The sequence below is a fragment of the Drosophila grimshawi genome, unplaced genomic scaffold, assembly GCF_018153295.1.
Source record: "Drosophila grimshawi isolate 15287-2541.00 unplaced genomic scaffold, ASM1815329v1 contig_311, whole genome shotgun sequence".
Classification (NCBI taxonomy): Eukaryota; Metazoa; Arthropoda; class Insecta; order Diptera; family Drosophilidae; genus Drosophila; species Drosophila grimshawi.
The window spans coordinates 30,690,507-30,711,157 of NW_025063098.1; the positions used below are offsets into that span (position 1 = coordinate 30,690,507).

General features: G+C 34.3%; 1 protein-coding gene across 1 annotated transcript in view; it reads right to left on the minus strand.

Annotated features, from left to right (window-relative positions):
- The window catches only part of LOC6569699, a 75,166-nt gene extending 55,553 nt beyond the window's left edge, over positions 1 to 19,613 (minus strand). Inside the window, exon 1 of the mRNA XM_001995814.3 lies at positions 19,000 to 19,613. Coding sequence (XP_001995850.3) covers positions 19,000 to 19,249 — 250 coding nt within the window. The 5' untranslated portion in view covers positions 19,250 to 19,613. The remainder of the gene's footprint in view (positions 1 to 18,999) is intronic.
- Between the last annotated feature and the right edge of the window lie 1,038 nt (positions 19,614 to 20,651).

Sequence of the window (20,651 nt, forward strand, 5' to 3'; positions counted from 1 at the left end):
GTGTTGAGCGTGTCAATAATTTGTCTACAGCTCTGTCGACTGTCGCTCAGTGTAAATAACAGTCGACGTCGTTATAGAAATGCACTCAGCAAAAGAATCCAACTGAAACTTAGTAAATTGCCCTAAAATTAAAGTAAATTTCCAAAAAGTACTCTATTTTTTCGACATTTTATAAAAATCCACTGAAATTAAGAAATACAAACGCTGATTTTAAGATAAACGACATCATTAAATTTTAGGTATTTATTTTCTGAATAATACGGTGAGATACAGTTGCCAAAATTTCTAAAAGTCAATGCAATTTTTTTTTCTGAGTGTATTCCAAGCTTAGTGTAAATAACCGTCGAGTTGATATAGAAATGGGCAAATATCAGCAAATCCAATGAATGAGAACAGTTGAAAGGATTGCGATACAGTTACAGAAGCTGCGACAGACGCTGAACCTGAAGCTGATGTGAGTGATATCCTTAGTTACTTAGTGCCTTAGTCCTTAGTCCTGCGTTAAGAGGCTTACAAGCTAAACTCCTCCATTGCTATCACAATCTCTCTATTCTCCGTCTGTCTGTCGCCGACAGACAATTGATGACGACTTAGGTGGAGTCGGCGGGGCCATTTTGCTTGTTTTTGTTTTTGCCTTTGTTTTATTTGGCTTGGAGAGCGTTAAGCATCTTTTGATTCTAAGCCCGATTAAAAGCAGTAAAGCAGCGCTTATCCGAGCAGAAAAACCACCAACAATAAACAACGGCAATAGCAACCAGCAAAGCAGACGTAGCTATAAAACTGGTAGTGCCTGATTTACCCCAGCTAAAAGCAGGCAAACATAAAATGCAAATCTCCGATTTGGTTTGTTAAACATTTGCTTAACCACAAAAATGAAAGCCGGGACACAGAAAAAACAAAAAACAAAAAAAAAAACAAGAAAAGAAAAAACAGAAAAAACCGAAGAAAAAAAAAACGAAAAAGTAGCTCAAGTCTTTTGCTGTTGTCACACAAGGGGAGTGACAAGAAAAACAGAGGCGGAAAAGCACATGGCAGGAAAATATGCCAGATTATGAGACAAGAGCAACATATGCCAGGCATCTCCTCAAGCAGAGGCAGACACACTTTCAAGAACAACGGTGGACAGAGAGAGAAGAGCGCAAAATATGCGTGGAGAATATAAGCTTGCCGGCCAGCAAGCTTCTCGACTGAAGAATGGGAACAGGGGAGGGTTTGGGGGTGCGTAACGCAAATGAAGGCAAATTACGTTAAATAGAAAAGAAAACTTTTCCACTTTTTAACTTTGGCGTACGACTCAAAGTTGCCAACCAGCAAACAGCAACCAGCAAGCATCAAGCGGCAAAGTGGCAATCACACTCAGAAAAAAAACGACCTGAATTTTAGTAAATCGCCATGATTTTGTTCAGAAGTGCCTCACGTTCTGAAAGTAACATATTCTAAAATGTATGCTTGTTCTTTTCTAAAATCCAGGGTTTTCAAATTGCTAAATTGCTAAGTGGAGCATTCTAAAATGTTTCTAAAAAAAAGTATGTGTAATTTCTAGTGTGTTGTTTTCTATGTGGATATTGTGTAAAATGTTAAAAATATAATTTGAAAAAAACTTACGACTTTACGGCAATTCGAGCTAAAAGCCATGCCAGAAAATGTTATTATTTGATTTGAAATTTTAGAAAGAATTTTTTTTCTTGCATTTTTACTTCTTAGAAATATTTTCTATTTTTAAGAAAAATATTTATGGAAATGGAAAAATTACATATTTGTGGTAGGAAGGCTAAGGAAAGTGTTCTTATTTTTAATTAATTGTAATAAAATAGATTCTTAAACACTTTTTTCATGTTTATTATTATTTATATCTTAATATTTTTTATTTAAAAATCATATGCAAAGACAACAAAAATTCATAATTTTTAAACGATTTGCTGCTGCAATAAAACGAAAAAAAAAGTCGCCATCATTTTAGAACTGTGGATTTGGTGCAAGCCTTCCTGTTTTTAAGAGATTTTTAATACTTATAAATTATTTGTAAGAAAAATAAATAACTTTTTAGTTTTCAGGTCAATTTTTTTCTGAGTGCAGCAAAGTGGCAAATGGCAAGCGGTATGCGGCAGGCGTGCAACGTTGCGCGGTTGTTCAACATTTTACAAACAATTTAAGCGTCGCATTAAATTATTGTTACGCTTGCAGCTTAAGCTTTAAGGCTGCTGCCATTTGCCAGTTCGAAATGTTTTTCATTTGCCTGCTGCTGCCTTGACTTTTATGGCCCACTGAGCGTTATTCCCGCCCTCTTTCTCACTCTTTCTCTTTCACACTCTCTGGTTTTTTGTTTTGCGCGATAAGAGTGAAAAATGGTAAATTAAGCTAAAGAAAAGCGGCTGCAAAGAAGCCAAAGACGCAGCGTGCGTCAGACTAAATTAGAGCAAAAACTTAATTTGCCTTTCGGCTGCGCCCAAAAGTAGGCAACGGAAAACAAAAACAGCAGAAAAAGGCAACAAGAATCAAAAGGGAAATGGGCGCAAAATAACAATTATGTTTCAAGGCAATTGTATTGCTTTGTTTTCTTCGCCCAGATTGTTGTTATTCCCCCCATTTCCCATTCCCCGTTTCTGGTTTGTTTGGCTTTTTTCTTACACTTGTAATTGAGAATGAAATAAGGTTAATTAGAGTAATGGCCACTTTGCCACGGACACGAATTTGTGCTGTGGTGTTGCCTGTCAATAAAGACATTTAAATTTCGTAACAAAGCCAAAAGCTTGGGTGGAATTTTTGAACGGCTGCGATCCAGCTCTGCTTATAGCGGTCAAGGTTGCTTCCTTTTTGGAAAGCAGAAGTGGGAAGTGTCTCTTTGAAATGGTATATGATTGTTGCACTCAAGATCCTTAAGCACACTCAGGAAATAAGCCGACCTTTATTTTAAGGTAGCTGAGGGTAACTCAGCTTATTTTTCAGTAAGTATATTTCTAAAAACCGTGATTTTTGTTGTTAGTGAGAGTTTTCATGTCTACTTTTTAGAAATTAATTTCTTGATAATAGAAAAAATTTCTAAAAATAAAATAAGCAAATCTTTCTAATTTTTGCAAATTGTTTCTTATATATAAAAATCATAGGCAGGGCTTACATTTTTACTTTTCAAAAATTAATTATTTAATAATTGAAATTATTTAAGAGCGCAACATATTTTGCGGATTGTCTGAGCTGCTCTAATTTAAGAAAAAATGTTTTCAAAATTAAAAATTAATTCTAAAAACAAATAAAAACTTTAAAATGTTTAAAACGATTTTCTAATATTCACTGTGTTTATATTTCTGACCCTAGTCGATTTAATTATGATGTAAACTTTCGACCCAACTCTGTAGGTTATTTCAAACCCATTTCGTGCGTATTTTGGCCAAACACTTTTAAATTATCAAACACTGCAACCCATTTTCTACTCCACGTAGATAGTTGCTAATTCTCAAACACATGTTAAACGACTTTTAATTTGTGTGCTAGTGCATTACTTCGTCACAGCCCTGTGTTGTTTCTTGTCCTTGTCAACATCGTGTGTTGCTTTTTTGGCCAACAGTTTCCATGGCAATTTCCAAAAACTTTGCAAGCCCAGCAAGTTTTTTTTGTTCTTGTTTGTCAGCTATTACACATGTAGCCACAATTTACAAACACACACCTACCTAGAGTATACATATATATATATATATATATATATATATATATATATATATATATATATATATATATATAAATAAAGTCTTCGTTCGAAAACTTTTCATACAATAATAATCACTTTGTGAAAGTTTTGCCTAAGCCGTCATAGCTACCAATTCGGTGACACCAAAAACTTTGCACAAAATTACTGCAACCCAACAAGGACCAAGGACAAACTTTTTGCGGCCTATCTGTCCAGCAACCAGTTTGCAGACCAGTTAACAACCGCGTCCGTATCCGAATCCGGCTACGGGTTGGGGTTCCCCTCTCCGTCCAACCTCAACCTCAATTAATACATGTGTCGTAAAGTTAGCTGAGATTTTCACATATGTGGCCTGTCAAATGTGTGCGTTTATTATGTCATATTCTCGTAAGGCCATCACGAGGTTGTCACACCACATAAATGGCCGTATGAATGATTAAACCATGCAATTTTTATAACCTTAAAAATATATAAGTAAGTCTTGCTGTCATTTTTATGTATAGTTTAACCAGGCTTAAAATTTATTGGGTTGATTTTTAAAAGCTCACATCAGACATGTAGTAAGAAAAGTTTTCACAACATTATTATTGTATTTCTTTTAACCTGGCTTACAATTTATTGGCTTAAAAAATAATTAAACTTTTTAAGATTTAACAACAAGCAATTTATTTATAGCATTCAAGAAATGACACAATGCAGTACAACATGGATAACAGATTTCTAACAGATATATTAGCTTAACATGAACATGCATTATGAATATGAACGATTTTAAAAGCAGATGCATATCTTAATCCTAAATTTATGTCATTGGAAAGCGCAAAAATCAAGACAGATTAACGAACATTGTGATACAAGTTGAGAAACTAAAAATCAATTTCAAAGTTTATTTTTGTAGTAGGTAAAGTATTCAATGCAATTTAACATACACGATACCAGAGGTCGATAACAACTGTAACTAACATGAGCTTAACATGAATTTTGAAAAGTAAGAAAGTCATTCCATTATTTTGCTTAACACTTCACTCTATGACTAGATATATAATAATAATAATATTTGACTAATAACAAATCGTTATATAGAAGAACAATACCCTCAAGGGTATTAAATCATTCCTGCCTGCCGCAGGTATATCTTCATTCTGCTTTAATAAATAACATTTGTGTTATACGGCCACACGAATTGTAAAGTGTGTGTTTTCATTTTTATATATTTTTTCTGTTTTGTTTTTTTTGCGCTTTGATATGCGCATGTTTAAAAATGTATGAGCGAATTTGATGTGCAAATTTAAATTAAATTTTCGCTGTGTGCACATACACACGCCGCATGACTTTGCGACAATTGAAAGGCACACACACACACAAAATACACATACACAAACAGAGGGATATGGGCAAAATAAAGTTACATATTTCATGGCTGGCAGGAAGTTCAAAAACACAAGCAACAAAAAAAGGGTTGGCAACTCCGGCAACGAGAACATTTGGATGATGTGTAGACCTATTCAAAAGCAAAAACGAAAATGAAAATGAAAATGAAAAAGAAATTATATATGAAAAAATAAAAAGCTGACACGCAATTTGTTGTAGTTGTTTTTGACATTTTGATTTCATGTGTGTATGTTGTGTGTGCCACACTCATTACTAGGCACACTCGCACACACACTTCCAGGATATGCTTCCACTACAGAACGCACTCAATCATAAATGAACGCACACACACACTCACACACACACACACACTCAGGCATGTGACCAACCGTTGAACATTTACACAAAAGGAAGTTGTTATTTCGGCTTCCGGTTTAGCGGAATTGTTATTATTTATAAGTGCACACGAATCCTACACACACAACCATATGCATGTGTATGTGTATGTGTGTTTGGGATTATATGTGTATGTGCGATATTTATAGGCGAGTTTGGGTGGAAGTGCGAGAAGTGGTCATCATTCAACTGGTTCACTTCAATTTCGTTAAAATGATTTCCTGTTCAATGGATACCCTGCACATGACCAGCAAAATGAATACAAAAAAGAAATAAAAACAAGTTTAAAGGAACTCTTTGTTTTGCAACGTTAAGTGCAATATAAAGAACATTAATTAATAATAGTTATTTTTCAAGTCAAAAATAGGCGCAAAACATAATAAAACATAACGAACATCTTTATCCTATGTTTATTTTAAGTTGGCAGGTGTTCTTTGGTGGATTTATTTTTTAATATGTAAAGCACATAGGTTATTTTAAAAAGACTCCGGCAATTCTACACGACATCTAGCCTATATTTCATATAACAATTTTGATCGCATTAATTACAAGTGTGGAAGAGTATATTTAAATTATTTATATTTAATTATTTTTTAAATACCAGCCGAACACCTCAGTTAATTGAGTTGTCTAAAAAAATACTCAGACTTGGGTAAATTACTTTTCATATCTTAGCTGAAATGAACAGTAACTATTGTTAAGAATAGTGTCTAATATAATAATTACATTAATTGATAATTGTTAATAACATAAACATAAACCTTAATAATTACGTCAATTGGTAATTAATCTGCATTATACAGAAGTGGAAACAAATAAATAATTTTAGCTTAAGCACAATTAATACAACTATATTACAATTTCTCATATCGTCAAAACATTTTATTTTAAATATTCTCTACTAGTTGTTAATTACCTGCAGGGTATCTAATAGGCACAGACATGCTGCCTTCAAATTTGAATTCGCTTCAGTTCATTTACTAATTAGAGAGATTTGTGTAATGCTAACCCAAGTGTGTCAATAGTCAATTTACTCTCAAGTCTATGCAATTTGGAATTGACCATATACTAAATGCATGAATATATTGCCTAGACTATTAGGCTTTCGGCCAACTGCGAAAAAGAGCTAAAATGGAACTCGGGCTTATTTGTGTGTCATTTTCAGCTTATTTGTGGATTCTGCATATGCAAAAGTTTATTTTGTTGTTGCTGTCAGTTATTAACGCGCAAGTACAAAAACAGCAGAAAGGTCTTGCAATTGTTTAATTGACACAGTATTTTTTTGTCAGCCACACACTTTGTTTGCACTCTCTAATAATTTATTTTCCATGTATTGGCAGCTAAACTGTCATTCGTTTATTATCTATACATAATATTGATTTTTTAAGCAGCTGAACAAACAAAAAATAAAAATATATATAATTTGTACATTTAACAGCAAAAATAATTATAAATATTATATACTTAATTGTCGTTTTGATTGTTGTTTTGACTGTGAATGTAAAAAATAAACTATTCATATGAGTTTTCTACGAAAACTATTTTTAAATTCGCATAGAGTTCTTATATTTATTCCCAAAGCTTACACTTTATTTGTTCTTCATGCTTCACAAAGATTACTTCGATGTGTCAACAAAGGGATGCATACATAATGTGAAAATATTAAGCGAAAAATGGGGCAAAAAAAAGAAGAGAAAAACGAAATGGAAAATAAATGCTGCAAAAATATTTTGCCATCTGCAGCGAGACACGCGACACCCAGCAAAAATATGCAGAGCAGCTGCGCTGATTGTGTCACAGGAAGCGTGCTGATGCAGGCGGTAAGTAGCAAGTGGTAAGTGGCAAGCGCCAGACGGATGCAGTCCAACAAGATGTCAACAAAAATCATCGACTTGCGTGGCACGCAAATGAATCGGGTAGCGAACACCAACAGCAAGTACACCATTGTGGCAGCAGCAGCAACAACAATGGCAATAAATGCAACAAACGACGACTTTCAACTAAATCGCCAGATTTGCTTCTAAAACCCTGCTCAAACGGTGAATATACGTAATGCCACAACCTGGCAGTGACAATGTTGCATACTGCAAATGAAACGTTTAAACTACCAAGTAATTTAAACACCTGAAAAACTTTGAGAGTATTTTTTATATTTAATAAATAATAAACCTGTGCATATGTTATCCAAAACTCAGCAGGAACTGCTTGATATCACCACATAAGGGAAAAATATGGTATACGCAAAAAATAATTATAAGCAAAACTAAACATAAAAATAAAAACATACGTATAATATTTATATAATCAATTCGATTAATAGACTTTTATCATGTAATCCATTTAGAGGCTTATATTTCTATCTTGTTTCGTTAATAATTTGTGGCTCGGCATCTTAACTAATTCAAACAAAGTATTTTTTTTGGCTGATTGGATTTTGCTTGATTGTTATTTGATATTTGAATATTTCAGAAATCTTGAATATCTATATATATTTTTTAAATTCAAATTGAAGTACTAAAATGTATTTTAAATTTGCGTTAATATTTTTTTTGTTCTTTGTAATTTTCTGTGTCGGCTGACATTATGTATTAGTTAATATTAAATAAATAAATAAGATCCATTCTTAGCTAAATATAAGACGAGGATTTTAAGGAATTACCGTCTTCCGTTATCTGGGTTAAATTAAAATTTATCCACCCTGCACCACCTGACTTTAGTCGCCTAGCTTTTAGTGGCTCGTCTTAAGCCATTAAAACAAACTCTTGATTGTGGACTGCTCATTTCTTCATCTCTTTTTTCGTAGGTATTTCGTGCTTGGATGGTTGCTGCTTTGCTATTACAAGAAATCCGTGCAATATTTAGCGACAAGAATGCAGCACACATCGACTGCACAACATCAACATTGACAACTTATATAAAGTTGCGCGCACGAAACACATCCGCAGGCGAAGAGCTTTCCGCTTCCGGTTGTGTGTGTGGCACAGCAAGGTAGCTGCTGCTGCTGCTTCCTCTTGCTGCCGCTGCTGCTGTCACAGCTGCAACTTTAAATATTAACAGTCAAGTAGCGTGTATTGCGCGAACCGCGAGTGTGTATTATACAGTCGAAAAAAAACTCGTCAAAATATGTCAAATTGCCAGGGGGACTTTATAAATGTGTAGGAGAAAATCTAGCATTAGCTCTTTTTATTGCTTATATTATTATACAAAAACATTAGTATTTTAATATTTCACATGTACATCTATTTTTAAATAGTTTATAAAATAATTTATTTTGTATAATATACATAAATTTAATTTTTGAATAAATTTACGGACTTTACGTCGCTTTGAATTGTGAGTGTGATTGAATTTTTATGTTTTAGAAATTAATTTTGTAATAATAACGTTGCAGCTTCAGGGCGACTTTCTAAAATGCGGTGCGATTTTTTTCTGAGTGTATACTGTAGGAGTGTGTGCATGTGTGTGAGTGAGGGTTTTTTGGAATGCTACTTCGATTTTTCTTGTGCTTATCGCTGCCCGTCATCAACTGCGTGCAGCAAACGGGAACCGCCCCCGAAACTCCGAGCACAGCACAGGTAACGTACTCCCCCTGCTGCCTTTCCAACCCTGCACCTGACTCTGCCCCTACCTCTGTCCCTGCCTCAGCCCGTTTGCCGTGCCCCTGTCAAAGTGTCATTTAGATCGTAATGGTTTGATAAGGTCGCGAGCAAACACATTAAAACTCTTGCAGGAATCAGAGGAGTATTTGTATCGATATTTGGCATCGGTGGTTCACATAAGCCACTCATAAGCTGATTGCCTCGAATTCACTTCAAAATATCGTTGGCAATTAATTGAAATCAATAAAGGGGCTCATTGCTGCTCATGTTACGTATGATTCAGCATAATTACATAATTACATAAATACATATAATGAGAATTGGGAGTTGTTGAATTGAGAGTCGAATTATTGTTTGAATTGCTACTGCAAATGCTAAACAAAGCACAAAACCAAGTAAGATAATTAATTGGATAAGGCATTCAAATATCTGACTCAAACTTAGTTTTGTGATAATTTCAGCGCCTAAAAAAAGAAAGAATGTAAAATCAAAAGACGCAAATCCAGAGAGAAAGAGAGACTTGGCAGCGCAAAAATTTTTTAATTTTATGCCCAACGATTTTGCAAGCTTTGAGGCTAAGGCTGGAAACCAAAGTGACTTTCTAATTAGTTTGGTTTGTCAAGCGGAGAGACCAAAGACGAAGATGACACACTTGACTCAATTTACACGAATACCATACGCACAAGTGTATAAAAATCTCATATCTTTTTTTGCTTTTGAATTTTAGGAATGCGTCGAGAGAGGAGGACAGCAATATATACATATATATATATATATATAACCTGAAAAATGTGAGGCCATAAAATAAGTTACAATGCTGCGTTGAGAGAAATTATAAAGAAAAATCCGCCCTATCTGTCTGTGTGTATGAGTGTGCGTGCATATGTCTGTGTGTGTGTGATGCCACAATTTCCGCAATTAAATAAAAACGCAAACTTAAGCCGCGGGCGTAGAGTGCTGGTAAAATGAATGTCGAGTGTGTTTCGCTTCTTGCCAAACACACACACACACAAAAACACACACAGGTGCACAACCCGCATACACCCTCTCACACACACACACATTAAACACACACGCCCACGCAACGACACGCAACGCGTGGACGCTTTTTGATTTCAGTCTCAGCACCTGCCATCAAAACTTGCCTAACTGCGATAACTGTATGCACTCCGCAAAAAAATTTGCGCCCATTTTTAGAAAATCGTCCTGAAAACTAGACGTTTCTTTCAATTTAAAAAATAGTTTATAAAAAAATTAGCAAATATTTTTCTAAAGTTAATAATGAATTAAAAATAAATAGTGATAAATTAGCTTGCCCGAAAACGACAATCCCAAAAATATGGCGATTTTTTCCACTCCTAAGAAATCTTTTCTGTTATTAGGATATGTAATTCTGGAAAATCCTCCTTAAAAAAATCCTTTTAAGATTCAGAAACAGAAAGAAAGTAAATTTACTGACTAGCCTTCTATATTAGAATCGCCGTAATGTCACATGTTTTTCAAATTCAAAAAACCGTATTTTTTTATAAACTTTCTGAATAGCAAAGTGAGTTTCACTTGGCGAATTTCTAAAATTCATGTCGATTTTTTTTTAAACTGTGTTTGGGTGTGTTTTTGTTGGTTTATTTGAATATTACAAACACACATGCAATGAGAGGCCAAGAGACCCTTGCACACACACCCACACGCGCATAATAATTGCCATCAACACCGTTGGCCTCTGTTTATGTCTTGAGCATATATTTCACATATATATTTTTTTTGGTTGCCATTTGAAGTTAACTTTTTTCTTTTACCAGCAAGCACAGAAAAACAGCTACGAAACGGATATTCTTGGCAGTCGTAAAGGCCGCGAGCAGCAGGACCCAAAAATCAAATACGAACACGAAACGAAACTTTGCCCATTTGCTGGCTGCGTATCTCAAAGATACACATTGGTGTGTGTGTGTATATATTTGTATCTTTTAAAAGTGATGCTGCTGCTGTTGTCAGTTAAAAGAAGTACAAATTACAAATATCAACAACAGCAGCAATCTAAAGTAAACTCCTTGCCGATGCCGACGCCTCAAAATATGCTTTTAATTTTATATTCATAACAAATTTATGCAAAATGCGCAAGGCGAACGATCGCCAGGTGTCCCTTCTCTTTCTGTCTCTCTCTCTCTCTCTCTCTCGCTCTCTCTCTCTCTCCTTTTGGTTATGTGGGTATGCGTGTGTGTGTGTTTAAAAAAAAAATATATAAAAAAATGTGTAAGAGCTGCTGACAGCCTCATGAAATTATATAAAGATGCTTACTAGGTCGTTGATATGCCTCCTGATACCTAGGGTTGTGCTGGGTCCCCTGCTTAGCCTGCCATTATATTAAAACTGCGACTACGTGCGGGTTAAAATTTATACTGCTAGACAGCCTGACAGACGGACAGATAGACAGAGTACTGCTTTAAGGCAGCAATATGAAAAGTGAATTTTGATAGATGATGTACTCGGAGATGTTTCCCGTATAAGTAGTACATAAATATACTCTGCTGCTAAGCTCTTTAAACTTGCGCAAAAATCGTGATTTATTTCGTAATTTATTAACTTATAAGTCGACACAAAAAAATTTCAAGAAGTAAAAAATAAATCAAATGAAATAAAAATAAAACTTTTTATTTATATATAAATTTATATTTGAATATATTTAAATACACAAATCTCTTAAGTGATATCGACTTGTAAATTCAAACTGTTTTATTTCTTCAAATCCCCGTCTAATATCGCTAACAATGGATCTTATTTATTTATTTGTTCATGTTATGTCGAGTAAAATCACTCAACACAAAAAAAAAATTGGAAAAAAATATATTAATTATTAAATAACAAATATTTATAAAATACAATATCAAATATGTCTTCCACGGTTGTATTTAGACAATCTCTAAGTTAAGATTTCTGAATTTATGAAATGTCTGATCTTAAAAATAAGACGGAAAATAAAAGCAATTTAGATATATTAATAAATCTTACCAATCCAAGTAAGAAAGAGATTGTTAGTTTCTTGTACTATCATAAACCACAAGAGGTTGATTTAAATTAAAAACTGAAGAGGGAAGAGCAATCAGGGCCGAGTTTTCTTTTGTAATAAGAGAACTCCTTAAAGTACATTGCTGAAATGTTCGGTAAGAAATATATGTTTTATTTTAAAGGACGAAAAATTTGAACTCTTTTTTTTTTTTTGTTAATTACATGAAATGAAAGAGGTTAAAGGGAAGCGGGTAAAATCAACGTTGTTGATTGCATATTTGCCACAGAATAAGACCACATCGTGCTTTGGTACTTGGTGGCCAAATGAAAACCGTAAATCCCTCAAAAGTTGATGCTAAGCCGAGGTCTTAAAGTGTCACACACACACGCACACAAAGCAAGTTAGACACCCAGACAGACGGAGAGACAGAGGACAAACTGACAGACGGAGAGGCAGACACACACGTAGGCATAAGGCACTTTTAGGGCACGCTTAATGTGACGCACAGACAGACAGAAATCTGTGGCAAATGGCTTCATGTCTTTATTTTTGTACTTACCCAAAAAAAAAAGAGAAAAGATATGTTTATATATAGATATATATTTATACAGTTGGGAAAAAATATTAGCACCTCTTTTCACGAATGAAAAACAATCCATTAGTTTATCAATTTTCTTATATGTTTACTTTTGGTATTCCCCCTAGTACTGCTCCTGGAATTATTTTTAATATATATATATTTTTTTTAATTTGAAGGGATAGTTTTAAAAAGTAGCAAACAAAATAATAGCACTTTTTAGAAATCGTTTACCTACTTAAAATTCACATAATGATAAGTGCTATTATTTTGTTCTTATTAATTTATATAGTTTTTTATAAAATATGATTTTTTAACTTTAATTAAATTTAAATGAGTTGAACATGGTGAACAAAATTATGATTTGTTTCTTTCTCACTTTTTAAAGAGTCCTCTTCCATTTCCAAAAACGTTTGGTTTCCTAAACTTACTAATTTATTTACCTTTGAAAACATTTTTTTAGCATTTAATTAGCAACCTTGACTTGCAAGCTATTCCTCAAATTGAAGAAACAGCTATAAATGCGGCAGCTGGCTTTAAAGGGTGGAAATGGGAACTGTATGGCAAGCCAGTTAGTTACCAGTGGCAACACCACCCGCTGTTTCTCGATTCTGTGTGGCAGGTCTTGTGCTGCTGGAATTTTGTGCAAATAAACATACACACGCAATTTTAATTTACTTTTTACGCGCTTCGCTTTGCGCATTTTTTCTCATTCGAAGTGAATTTGATACAGCTAGAGACCCATAAGCAGCGGTTGCCTCACAATTCATGTGGTGCCTCCAATGCCACTGTGGCTGTGGCAAGGACTATAGCGTTGGCTATGGGTATGGCTATGACTATGGCTATGGCACTCATTGCCAACGCTGTAGCATTTTGTCTTGTGCTGAATTTTTAATTTTCCATCTCAAGAAAATAGAAGCTGAAGAAGAAACAACCACCAGCTATGAGTTTGGGTTAAGAGTCTGTTTTCACCATTTCTACATTTCTACATTTGATGAAGGTCATGCCCATGTGTTTCAGTCGAAGGTTAAGTGCCGAGCGCTTCTACTTGGTGGATGCCACTGATATATCTGCCTGCCTGTCTGCGTGCTGCCTGCTCAAGTGTGCCACAAATTGAAATATTACGCTGAGTCGGCTGCTGCGGCGGCTGCTTCAACTGATGTGGAATTGCTATTGCATCTTTTTTTATATAGTGCCGGCAAAATAAAATAGTACTATTATTAAAAGTAAAAATAAAATAATTATAATAAAATAATAATAAATAATACAAATATTACATTGAACATTTGTTTTTAAATCATTCCTAGATAAATATAAAATAATAAAATATGTATGTATGCATAAATATTAATGGCCACCAAAAAATAGTAATAAAAAAACGATTTTTATGATAGAGAAAATTTTATTAGTTAATGATAAATCGTAAGAACAACACAAGTTAAATAATTCCTAGACAAAATACATAAGATTATTAGAAGACTCAAACTCAGGAGTGATGGAGGGGCGAATCATAGTTGACTCAAAGCCAGAACTATGTGCTGCTGCTATTTTATAATTAATCTTCATTTATTATAAATCATTTAAAACTATTTTTATTTTTCAAAGTTGTTTAGCTCCAGTGTTATTTTGGTTACCGCCCAGCTGCCTCAAATTTTGGCAAATACATTTTTGAAAAGCCAATAAATAAAGCATATCTTTTTGTAATTATATTTGCGGTATAATTTTAAGATTTTCTTACTGATTTGTCTAAATTGGCTACCATGTTTCGTGAACAACATTTTCCCATTCATTTTTGGTTGGGCATCTAAACTAATTCTTACTACTTTTTCGTGTATCTGGGTTTTGCGCAACAACTCTGCACTAATTTTCAATTAAATACCACAGAAATCTTATAAAACTAATTAATATTTCTTATTTTTATTAATATGAATTCAAATATTACATTTTATTTTATTTTTGATTTAATTTAATTTAATTTATTTTCTTTTTTTTATATTTTATTAGCAGCAGTAGGATAGCTGCTAAACAAATCTACATAAATATGTGAAATATAATTTACATTACTTGAATTTAATTACAGTTTTATTGTTATAAACGCACAACGCGCTCAACTATTGACACAGCATGATAAAGTGTGTAAATGTAAGTGTGTGTGTGCGTGTATGTGTGTGGTGTGTGTGTGTGTGTGTGGAATGCATGGCCAACGGCACGTATACGCAATAACACCAAAGTGGCATATACGCGAAATATATATATGTGGCAACAGTCAGTGGTGCAATAATAGTGTGGCACTACGAGAGAGCAAGAGGGAGACGGAGAGTTAGGGAGATTGCAGTAATGCAGAGGGGCAGACGGTAAGAACTAACGCTGACCCAGTTTGACTTTGGCTTCATAACTAATTCACGCCCAAAAACATACACATATAAACTCGGCTCGGACTACGGTCGAGGTACATAAAGCATCCTGGTTACACACACGCTGCCTTCTGGCACCTGTTCACACACACACACACACACACACCTACACACATACACACGTCACACACACACACATAGCCAGGACTCGCGACGCAGCATTCGAGCTTGGGTCGGTATCGGGTGTTGCAATATAATTAAGGTTGAATAACATAGGAGTATTGTGTGGCAAGTGTGTGTTGCAAGTCTGTGTGTGTGCAACGTGCAGTGTCTATTAAGTTGAAAATTGATGTGATTTGGTTCCAAGGCACTTAAAGTTGCGTTAAGTGCACATGAAGCAAAATTGATAATGCTAGATAAATATTACAAAATAAACACTCGAAGATAAAAAATAAATAAAAAGGGCAAGAAATGTAAACATCTGGAACTGAATGAAAATTTTATTCTGATTAAAATCATACGAGCATAAAAATGTATGTCGAGCATAGTTCGATTCAAACTGGAACTGTGAGAGGCTGCATAGCTGGTGAAATGCGGTGGGGTGGGTCAAAGGTACTTCCTCTTCCTTGGCCACTAAAAGAAAAAATTCCAATTCAAATGTGAATGCGAATTCAAGCTACTTCTGTGTGTGCAAACTCAATCTAAATGCTATAAACTGCAAGACGTACTCAACGTTGTCGCCGACATCGTCCTCGTCGAGACGAGTCTGGCAAGTCGTCTGACAGGACTACACTCAAAAAAAAATTCTTATAAAAACTAGAAAGTCTTTCTTGTTTGAAGGTATAATTTCTAAATATATGAAAATATTTTTCTAAGAATTAGAGACGCTGGACCTAAATCGACAATCCCAAAAATAATGTGATGGAATTTTTAGAAATATTTCGTATTAGTAAGAAATCTAAAGAGAAGAAATTATATTTCTCATTTTTATCCCGTAAAATCGTACGTATTTTCAAATTATGGTAAAAAAATTTGTTTATAAACAATGTAAAATATATTTGAAATCTTGAAATGGAAATGTTTAGTATTTAATATAAGTAAATTAGGCATATTTTTTCTAAATATTAGAAAAACTCACATTGAAATTAAGAAATTGTAAGCATGGTTTTTAAAAAGAAACAGCATTTAATTTTTGTAATTTACTTTCATGATAATAAGGATAGAAACCTTTTGCCAATTTCTAAACTGCACTGAGATTATTTCTCTGAGTGTAAGGACTTGAACGGACGATGTTGTGTTGTGGACTTTTGCCATACGTCGATAAAAAGGCATACGGAAATTTTTATGTCCCTCAACGTCAACCTCATTGCAAATTGTTATGTATGTTGGGTATGTTGTATATATATGTGTGTATGTGTTTGTACTTTTACGGCACTTTTGCAGTTTTTTTTACCGGAACAACCAATCGATATAGTAGTGCCATCAAAGTACAACGTCTTCAATTCATTTTTTAATGACTAATTTTGCTGGCCAATTTAATTGGCTTATGTTTATATGTATGTATAGTATTTTTGCCCCGCTATTGTTCCCATTCAATCAATCAGTCAGTCAATCAATCAGTCAATCACACTTACTTACTATTGCTTGTCACAACTTTCAAGCATTTTGCATTCCCCGTTGTCCATTTTCCATTTTTACAGCGACAAAAACGAAGCCGAAACGGAAGTGAATCGATATTTATGATTATTTAATAAACTCAATTATATGTCCAGCCATTGCCTTCTCTGTCTGTGTGTGTGTCAGGTTATTGCTCTCGCATCCCCTTTGTAGTGGTTGCCTGAGCTCCGGCCACATTCAGAATGTTAGCTGGCATTTTTAATTTGTTGCTAATTTGACATTTATATGTGTACAAAAACCCAATGAAAGTCCCATTAAATCATGGGTCATTGAACACAATTTCCTCATATTACAGTTTTATATATTCACATACCCATTAAAGTAAAAAGAGTATAATGGTTTTGTGAAAAAAGTCTGTAGCAAGCCGAAGCAAGATTCTCCGACTATAGACTGCAAATCAGAATATTATATATATTTCCTGTTTATTTATTTAAATTTGTTTGCACTTTATTTTTAATTTAATTTAATATATTTTTTACTTTCTTTTATTATTGTTGTATCGACTAACTTTGGTTGACATTCCAAGTAATAATGAAATGCAATAAAAAGCCGCACAGCCTGTTTCGCAAATACCTATACAAAGCGATTTCCGATACAATTTTACAGTTAGCCACTTCTAATTGATATACACATACAACTGCAAAAAATTCATCAAGACCTAATAAGAATTAAACAAGATTTATTTATTGTTTTTTTTATATATTTATTATAAATCTTCAGAGGAAGAAGTTTTATTTATTTTATTTATAAATTATTTATACATATTTATTCTATTTATTATATAACAATCAAGTATTATTTATTTCAGTTTATTTTTTATATATTTATTCTCATATTGATCTCATTTCTATCAGCATGTGGTTACAGGGTATCTGTTTTTCCGAACTTTTTATGCATCTCAAAGATTCCTGCAGTTTGGCCAACAACTTTTCGCAGGCTTAAAATATTTGTATAGCCAGAGAGGATAATAAAAATAAAAAAGCGTTTAATTGCATTGCAATACAACCCAGCCATAATCGATGAATTTTGAGTTGCATATTTAATTGGAATGCTTCTCTTCAAATAGAGTCTCGATTGATGTTGCAAGAGCTCGTTAGCTATGCCACAATGCAACACAAATGTTGCAGCAACTCGATGGAGTGGCATGTTTATTTACTGTGTGTCCCCGTGGCCAATTGTAAAAAAATTGTGTTCGCTATTTTCTGTTTTCTGTGTTCTGTTTACGGCACGTAGCAACGCTCAGCAAACATTTAAACAAGCCAACTTGCAGTGTGCAGGATAACAAACTTATTCAAACAAACACGCACACACACACACACTGAGACACATCTCTTCCTTGTCTGCTACCACACAATAGAAGGAAACAAAACCTCAATTCAAACTGAATATAAATTGTTTTACAGCTGACATTTGCTTTGCATTTCAAATAGTTCGGTGGCTTTAGACAGACACACAGATAGACAGACAGACAGATAGACAGACAGATGTAGACGACTCTGCCACTGCTCGAGAACTTCTTGCAACACTGCCACGTACCCAGTGCTTGTCAAACTGGGTTTGGTCTGTGCCCACTTCCCATCGCTGGCTTGAAAGGTTATGGTGTTAATTGGAGCATAAATGATGGCAACTGCCGCTATCTGCTTTCCACCTGATACCTATAAGTATTATTTGCCACATGTGGGTGTGGCAAATGGCTTTTTAGTGCAACCACTGAAGCGTTAAGCATTGTTTACCAATATTCTGCATCGACTATAACATAGTGCAGTGGCGTTATATTTTTAGTAACACTCTAAATAGCAGAGGTCACCATAATGAAAATGAGAAATTATATTACTTTAATAGGAGCTTAGTTCAGTTTGGTTAAAGTTAAATTAAAGTAGTTAGTGGATTTGTCAGCTTTTATACTACTTATTTGTTAAGAAGTTAAATTGTATTTTATTCTCTATTCTGTATATAAAAATAATATTGAAAATAATGTTTCCCGACTCCATCAACTCTATCGTTTTTCTATTGAAAGTAATTGAATTTAAAAACTATTTATTTCTCATAGATTTTATTTAAATATAGTCTAAGTTTTAAGTTGACTATTCTAAAGCTATATGTTTTTCTTGCCAATCACAAAAACTATATAGACTTGCCAGCTTTCATAATATATAGTTGATATGAAATTAAGTTGTGTTAGGTATTCTGTTCTCAACAAAATCTGAGTCAACATTAAAAAGAATGCCTCACGATTCCGCACCAAACCTTGAAGTTTATGTATTCTTGAAGTCTTGTTTTTTTTTAAATGCCAGTCATATTCCTGATTTAGCTCTAGCATTATAGAGACCAACACTTACCGGATCGTCCGATTGTTAGATTGAGATCTGTTTCCAGGGCTGTGGTGGCCGATGATAATGACTTGTCGGTGGGTTGGGCCGGTGGTGGCAATGGCAGCGGACCCACCGTCGAGGTGGTTGTCAAATCGCAGCATTCCCGCTCGGGAAACTCACTGCACCTGGCTAGGTGAAGGGCGCAACCGAGCAAAGTGACCCAAACACTGAGGCAACACGAGAGAATTTTCAGATTTTTGATGCGAAATCGGGTCATGTTGATGTCTCGTTTCCGTTTCTTCTTGTTATCCTGGTCAGTGCTGGAGGAGCAGGAGGTGACGACGGTGGTGGTTTGCCCGACAGGTTGCTGATTTTAATATTACTTTCTTTTTATTTTGTTCTTTTAATTTTGTTGTTGCTCGCAAATCCATTCACACTTTCTCAACTCTATAGTATTTAGTACTGCTTTAGTATCACTGATATATCAGCATTGTTGTTGACTTAGTCCAAATCTGAGCTGCATTGTATTGTTTTAATTTGTACACATTTTGTATTTACACCTGACGACTCAGTCTGTTCAGCATTTTCACAACAATATTCTTGTGTAATCAGAAGAATCAAGCCATAAAAAAACAAATGCAGAATTCAAGGTTTGCTTTGGCTGTTGAATTAAAAATATGTACTTTAAACAATAGACTAAATTGTTGAGAAGCTCAATCAAAAATTGACAGCAAGCCGAAAAGAGATAGACAGACAGAGAGACAGAGAGACAGACGGACAGAGAGTCAGTCAGACAGGCAAAGCAACTATGAACAACATTTACAATTACTTTCGACAAAAGTTCTATAGACAACAATAGACATAATGCAGCAATAACGACTACACAAACACAAATACTTCAATTCAAAAACGTGGCGCTATTGCGCCAGATAGAGATAGATAGTGGGGCAGAGAGTGAGAGAGCAAATGATGGGCGGAAATGATGGAAGAGACGCCAACAGCAAACACTGAATAACATAAAAAACTTTTTCATTTACAATTTGCTCACTGGGTCTATGGACATGCATCCAACGAGGCAACAACAACAACAACAACAACAGCTGCAACAACAACGACTAACAAGAAAATGTTGAAAAGTTTTAGTGAATGCGAAAAGTTGTCGCTTTTTCTGTTGTTGCTTTTTTTTTGTTGTCGCGACTTGCTGCGGTTATTGTGTTGTGGCAAGATTTAAATATTATTGTTGTTGCAGTTGTTGTTAGCCACACTTAGAAAAAAATGTTCTAAAAATTTTAGTAAATTGACATAACAAATAGAAAGTTTTTCTTCTTTTGAGAAATAATTTCTAAATATTAGAGAACAATTTGAAAAATTTAGAAAGGCTTTTTCTTTTACTTCTTTTATTTTCTTTTAATTATTTTTGATATTATAAACTAAATTCACCCAAATCCAAATCGAACAATTTAGTTGACAAAGTGTGGCGATTTACTAAAATTAAAGTCGAGTTTTTGTCTGAGTGCTGTCGCAACAATGAGTAGCACAGTAGCACAATGAGTAGTGACAGCATGGCGTATGCGCAATATGCAACGCAGTCAAATTAATTCACTTTGCTGCGCTTTTTTATCTAGCAAATCGCTCGCAAATGTTGACAGAATCAATAAAAATATAATTTGCTGTGATTC